At 47.3% G+C, this 7500-nt stretch overlaps 1 protein-coding gene across 1 annotated transcript in view; it reads right to left on the reverse strand.

The window, feature by feature from the left end:
• LOC134436683 (transmembrane protein 42) overlaps positions 1-672 on the reverse strand; it is a 4506-nt gene extending 3834 nt beyond the window's left edge. The window contains exon 1 of the mRNA XM_063186009.1: positions 496-672. Within this exon, the coding sequence (XP_063042079.1) occupies positions 496-672 (177 nt within the window). The remainder of the gene's footprint in view (positions 1-495) is intronic.
• Between the last annotated feature and the right edge of the window lie 6828 nt (positions 673-7500).

Here is a 7500-nt window from a genome sequence, read left to right on the forward strand (position 1 = left end):
GGAATCCTCTGCTATGACATCATCAGTGCAATGTCAACACGTGCTCTCCATGGTGCTGAAGGTCACTCTGAATCATTGCCAAACAACGCACGCGCCACGCAAGGAAACACCAGACGCCATCAGATAGCCTATAATGTAGCTAATTATGACCAAGGTGTTACATTCATCCAATATCAAGTGGAAATGTGTACACTACTGGTCTATTAAGGCTTAGCTCAGCAAACGAAGCCAATGTCGTCTTTTGTGAGGACATGGCACGAGCGTGACATGCATGCAGCGTGCCCTGGAAGCCTACAGTAGTGGTGCTGAGGCTGAGCTCGCGCACAGCTCTTACAGCGAAACGACCTCTCTGCCACGCGACAAGACCGATGGCTCTTTAGCGGAGAGAGAACTCTCCCGGAGAAGAGAAGACACACACTGACACGTCAATTATTCAAAAGCTGCCTCGAGTCTCATCGCGTTAATTATTCAGCCTCATCCGAAGCGAGGGCTCACCCAGTCGCAGGCGGTAGTCTCGTTCTCCTGTCGGAATCTACGCTGCTCTCCCCACGTCCTCAGCCCGGTCTCGCAAACACCTTTAAGGTAATCCGTTCCCAGCGACAGTTTGGCGGACGAGGACGCCACGGCTCCCAGGAAGCCCGCCAACAGTGCATAGAAAACGCCGGGAAACATCCTGACCACCGGAGTGCATATCTTCACTCACCACCTCCCTCGAAATCCGTCACATCTCTATCGCTGTTTTCAGGCTGCGTGTGTGTGTGTGTGTGTGTGTGTGTGAGCAGGGAACCCGCACTTCCTACCCAGCAGCCGACCGGGAGCGTCCACACCAATCACGGCACTTGGTCAACCGCTCAGTCACCGACGTCGGTGGGCAGGAAGGAATGTGACTGTCAGGGAGGTTGGATTGTGGGAGGAGTAGTTTCATTGCTGTAGTCGTGTGTTATTTTTACGCACACGTTTTACGCACATGTTTTTTTTTTCCTAAAACCGTCATTGTGCAGGTGTAAAATGGGAATTCCCCAACGCCCACACAATAAATGCAGTTGAATAAGGGAACAGTGTGAACTGCGATAAGGACGGTGTAGGGGCTATTTAGTGTTAAATAACCATGATAGGTTATAATGATAACTTGTCAGGCTCAGCATCTATATTACAGTAATCTGGATAGGCTACTGTCTTAAAAATGATTGCAGAGCAGAGACGTCACTTCAGGATGGTTAGCCCACTTTCATCCTCTCTGTGTGACTCAGTAGCGTACCCCAGTGTTCTCCATCTCTTGTGTCTTTTGTGGAGAGAGAGAGAGAGAGAGAGAGAGAGAGAGAGAGAGAGAGAGAGAGAGAGAGAGAGAGAGAGAGAGAGAGAGAGAGAGAGATATGGGATGAGATCATCACTAATGAAATGCCCTTGACGACGGGATGAGAGTGCCTCAGTGAATCACAGCCATCCCATAATGTCATGCAGGGAAGCTGGGGGGGACAAAGGGGTCCATTGTCCCGGGCCCAGGGTGAAGAGGGGCCCGCCCATGAATGGGTCCTCATTACATTGTATGTATTGAGTGGGGGGTCCTCTCAGATTACTTTGTCCCGGGCCCAGCCAAAGCTGTCAGCGGCCCTGATGCCATGCACCCCATCCCACACATTGTAAATCAACAGTGTTAATTTTAACACTTAGAGAGTTATGTGTACCACTGAGTGTTGTTGGCCATACAATCTGAGTGTTGAATTAACATTGTGAAATGTACGGCACAGTCAGATCCAGACACACACACTCAACCCATTCCACCCTCCTCACCCAAATGGATGCATGCTGGTCCCTGCCAAGTTAACCAATTAGCCAAATCACAGGGGCAGGTCTTGGAACAGGACCAGGGGAAATAGGGGGGGTTTGTGGCAGAATGGGGTGGGGGTTGGAGTGCGGTGGGGGTGCGGGGTTGATGTATCAAAGACAAGGACATTTTGCTCCTTTGCAGACTGAGTGTGTCCTCTCCTCTGAGAATTGAAGATTTTTTCTTTTTTTTTTCTTTTACAAAGGACATATCTTACTAAGGCTAATCAGGTGACTTGGATGGTGTGGGGGAAAAGCATGGAAAAAAATACATTAAAATGGGCAAACAGGACATTTGAAATGGGAAATAGAGCTATATTTTCATTTGTGAAACACTTGTTTAAGCAAGTACAATGCATTTTGTAAGACTTATGTTGGCCACTGTGTCACACACTAATAAATACCTGAATTTGCTTTCAAGCCAAATAAGCTACTTGAATTTGATCATAAAGATGCGCACCTCCGCAGTATTTTGAAGATTAGCACTCTAAATAACTAATGTCTGGTGCCAGAATCGCAAACCCTATGCACCTGTTATGCGTCCTGTTGACCAATAGGTGTCACTGTTCTTCATAGCTTGGCAGATGACATACAGCAGGATATAGTGAGGGAAACCCAGCATTGAAATATAGGAAATTACGTACTCTGAAATGGTCTACTCTACTGGAATGATATAGGTACTATGAACATTATTTATTATCTGTACTATCTGTAATCACTCGTATTTGTGAATGGCTGGTTGGAGGGCCTTTATCTCCATGAAGACTGGTTCAGGATAAGTTATGGTTAAGTTAAAAGGTAAATCATCTAATACAATATATTTTCTAAAGAAAATGAGAGCGCCAGGCTCTTCTATTAGATGCTTTAGGTCTTAACTTCACCTTAACTCCTCCTGAACCAGCTTTGTAGTATAGACCCAGGTAGGCCATCTACTGCAGGTATATCCTGCACAATTCAGATGAAAATAGATTTGTGAGTACAGAGAGATCAAACTAAGGGGTATAACGCACTCAACCCAACCAAAGTAAAAAACTGGGTGCTCATTCTTCAAGAATATACGAAATAAATAGAGCAGGACAGCACTCCAAGTCTTGTGTTTTATTACCCGTCAGACGTCTCGGTGTTAACCTTCTTCAGTGTCGGCCTGCTACTGAAGAAGGTTAACGCCGAGACGTCTGACGGGCAATAAAACACAAGACTTGGAATGCTGTCCAGCTCTCTTTATTTATTATATTGAGTAGAGAGAGAGGTGACATGATTTTGTTTTTCATCAAAAAGGTGGTGGCACTCTAATGCAGAGTGATTTCAAGTGTGTTAAAGCTATTTTACGTAGGCCTAGTTAAGTAGCTTGTGCATTAAAGGTGCGCCATCATCTAAATATTCCATGCCTTTATTTCTCCATCAAGAGCACATACTTACTGATTCAAGGTTCAAGATTCAAGATTAGTTTATTACATCTTATTATAGGTTTGAAGCCTATAAAGAGTAAAAATTGTTGTGTTTTTTGTGTCCTCAAAAAGATTTAAAAAAAATGAAATTAAAAAAGAGGGGGGGTGGTGGTCTGATTGTGGTCAAATAATAGAAGACACGTAAGGAAGAACTTGGCACAGCAAACATGGTAACACAGTATCTGTAACCCCTTAGAACTCTAGGCCTACTGCTTTGAGTGATACTGCCTGTATCACAGTGTGGTTAAACAAATAATAATGTGAAGTTTCCCAACTGGGAAACTCCAACTCCCATTGTCATTTTGGCACAGCACTCCACAGCACACACATGTTCACTGCAGACTGCTTACAACAAAATTCCATTTATCCCCATCTGTGCAAGGGGACAGCCCCCAATGCCGCCCGAAAGGGAGCAGTGCAGCACCATGCTCAGGGTACCTCAGTCATGGAGATGGCAAGAGCACTGGTTAATTACTCCCTCTACCAACCTGGCGGGTTGGGAGTCAAACTGGCAACCTCTGAGCTACAAGTCTGATGCCCTAACCACTTACCCACCACAATACTGTAAATATTTTTCTAGGATTTTTTGGCATGAGGGAGCATCATGGCAGGTTGCAGGGGGGTGAAGGAGGGTGTCTCCCCCAGTGGTTGAGAAATTTACTAGGGGTGCTCAAATATATATATATTTCTAAAAGTATGAGGGAGCACCCGTGGAGGTATGAGGGTGGAGCGCCCCTATTTCCCTGTTCAGAAAAAGCCCTGTGGTAACAGATGTGTAATTCCTGCAGTGATGGGCAACCTTAGATTCATTAGTTACAATTCAGTGTAACATATTACACATGACCAATGCCCGGCCTTCTCTTGACCGCACGGCTGTTTAAGAGTTATATACAGGGCTCTAAATTAACTTTTTCATCACCAACCAAAATAGCTTGTAGACATTAATCTTACTAGCCAAACACACACTCACTAATGGCTCAAAGTGGCTAGTAAGTAGATATTTTCCACCAGAAATTTCAACAGCATTTGCCAGTTGGTTGGTGTTAATGTAGGGCCCTGGCTATATAACATATCTATGAATCATAGTGTGTGGAGAAGTTCAGCCATTAGCGTCACAGTCAAGTTGTGGGAGAGAGAGAGAGGAGGTGACAGATAGCATATTGTGCTAACGTTCGTTCCAGTGCCTGGTCTGGTCCCTATCTCCCCATCTCCTTCTCATTAGGAGACCATTATACTCTCTTGTCTCCGTGTCCGTGTCAGGCAGCAGAGGCAGCGAGGAGCACTTCACTTCACAGGTCACACACACACACACACAGGCACGCACGCATGCACACACACACACACACGCACACACACACACTGGACCGTGTCCACACCCACCCTTAGAAGTGCCATCTCGAAGCTCAAAGGCTAATTATCCACTCCTAGAGAGAGAGAGAGAGAGAGAGAGAGAGAGAGAGAGAGAGAGAGAGAGAGAGAGAGGCAGGCGGAGAGCGAGAGTGAGGGAGAGAGAGAGAACAAGGGAGAGAGGGCGAGAGAGAGAGAGAGAGAGAGAGAGAACGCAAGAGAGATGTGCCCCACTCTCCACAAGACCTTCCATGACAACCATAACTTCCATTTCTTGGGACCCAATTAGTGGTGACAGGCCTGCTCAGCAAAGGCCTTGGGCTGAAGCGGAGGGTCCATAACCGGGGAGGACATATTGTGGTAGCCTGTGGTAGCCTCTTTGAGACTAGGTCTGACCAAGAGCATAACAATTAAAATTTCCCAAACGTCATAGTTGACCCGCCTCCCTTGGTTTGCTTATGGTTGTGTGCTTCCTGACAAAGTGGGAGGAGTTCCCATATTTTCGGGAACTAAGAAAGTACTTGCATTGCTCTTGACTTGACTAGTTGCACTTGCAATGCTGAAAGTGTTGTGTCAGCAGGAGGGCACAGCCTGGCTAATATTGTGGTGGTGGTGGTCACGAAGCGGAGGGCCCATAACCGGGGAGGACATATTGTGGCGCTGGTGGTGCTGGTGGTCACGAGGCGGAGGGCCCATAACTGGGGAGGGCATATAACTGGGGAGGGCCCATAACTGGGGAGGACATATTGTGGTGCTGGTGGTGGTGATCACGAATGGCTCTCCTATTGCTGACACAGGACAAGAGATAGAGAGAGACATGGTGAGGGGCTAAATGGGAGAGACATGAAGTGAAGGACCCATAACTGGGAAGGGCATATCGTGGTGCTGGTGGTGGTGGTCACAAATGGCACTTCTCCTATTCCTGACATAGGACAAGAGAGAGGTATATATATAGAGAGAGACATGGTGAGTGGCTAAATAGGAGAGACTTACACACCCTGGCAAAGGTTGTCATAGGGAGAGAGAGAGAGAGAGAGAGAGAGAGAGAGAGAGAGAGAGAGAGAGAGAGAGAGAGAGAGAGAGAGAGAGAGAGAGAGAGAGAGCGTGTGTGAGAGAGATTCATTCAGATGGAGACAGACAGATGGAGAGAGAAAGAGAAAGACATGCGCAAAGAAAGGGGAATAGAACAAGAGAGATAGAGAGAATCACATTGAGAGGAAATGAGCGAGAGAGAGAGAGAGCGAGAGAGAGAGAGAGAGAGAGAGAGAGAGAGGGAGAGAGGGGCAGCGGTGCTTGGATGATAATCATGCCTCACTGCTCTGTCCTCACACAGCCCCTCTAAATGGCACCACACACACACACACACACACACACACACACACACACACACACACACACACACATGCCTCGTTTTCCATGCCTGGCTGCTCTGTCTCAAGACAGTGTCTTGTTTCGGGTGCCCAGACCTGTCAGTTGTTAGAATGCTATGAGTCACACTTCATGGAGGTGTCTTGGCTTTCTTAAGTGGAGCTGCCAATGCTTAGACATGGCATGGCAAGGGGACTTAGAATTGGAAAATGTCATTTAAAACACACACATATGCACACTTGCCTGCATACACACACACACACACACACATACACGCATGCACGCACAAACGCGCACACACACACACACACACACACACATGGGTGTCGCTAGGCGGGGAAAGGTGTTACAGATTCTAAGGGCCAAAGCACTGACAGCACTGACAGGGGCCATTAAGGGGAAAATTCTAATCTTTCATGGGGCCAAACATTTCTTGCTGCGTCCCTGCACACACACAAACATGCATGCTCGCACGCACACACACACACACCATCAACATCACAGACATGCACGCACGCACGCACGCACGCACGCACACACGCACACACATACACACACATACACACACTCACACTCTCTCTCTCTCTCTCTCAATAAAATTACGCAAAACACAATTCAAATGTCCAAACATGCTGCAAAACCTTAACCTGAACACTTCAGTAAATAACATCATAAACAGCTGATGACAAGGGCACACGTAGTGCATCATTACCTACATTATCTGGAAAGCAGAAAAGTCTACACCCACGACTACTGCTGTACGGTATATGAGCTTTCCATTTGTACCCAAACAGTGCTTGTCCAAGTGCTTACCCCAAGGTAAGTGAATCTCTCTCTGTCAACATGACCTTATGATCTCCTAATGCATTGCTTGTCTACTCATCAAAATTAAGTAGTCAATAGGCCTATACTACTACACTACATGGATTAGTTAAACGGCCCCGTGATGTGTGTGTGTGTGTGTTTGGGGGGGGGGTGTTTGGGGGTCGTCGTCCGACCCCCTTCATGAGTCCATTAGCAAGCCAGTGGTAGCAGGGCTGGACTTGCCATCTGTCAAGCGGGGATTTTGCGGTGGGCCCCCGCCCAACTGTGGGCCCCTATTTTCAGAAATATATTTTAAAAAAATGTTACATTTCTGAAAATAGGGGCCCATAAGGTTGGGGGACCCGCCAGTGAGTCATTTCGCGCTAATTCTGATAATTATGCTAATTATGAGGGGCCCCTTTACGTAAGCTAAAAGTGCCCGGGCCCTATTTCTCCCCCAGCTCAGCCCTGAGTGGTAGTAATGCGTTGGCCTTGTACTACTGAATTATGCACAATGCTCATTAGGGAGGGGAGGGCCCAGTGGCGGAACAATTGCACACAGGACCCCAGAGCGAAACACTGATGGGGCCCTCCATACAGCCTGCTAAGGTCATAATAGGGCCCCCACCACCAATACGAGAGAGCCCTGGGACCAGGGGCAAATGCCCTGCTTGCCCCGTCTGTAGCACTGCCCCTGGGAGGTCCCCCT

This window comes from Engraulis encrasicolus, chromosome 20, assembly GCF_034702125.1.
Source record: "Engraulis encrasicolus isolate BLACKSEA-1 chromosome 20, IST_EnEncr_1.0, whole genome shotgun sequence".
Classification (NCBI taxonomy): Eukaryota; Metazoa; Chordata; class Actinopteri; order Clupeiformes; family Engraulidae; genus Engraulis; species Engraulis encrasicolus.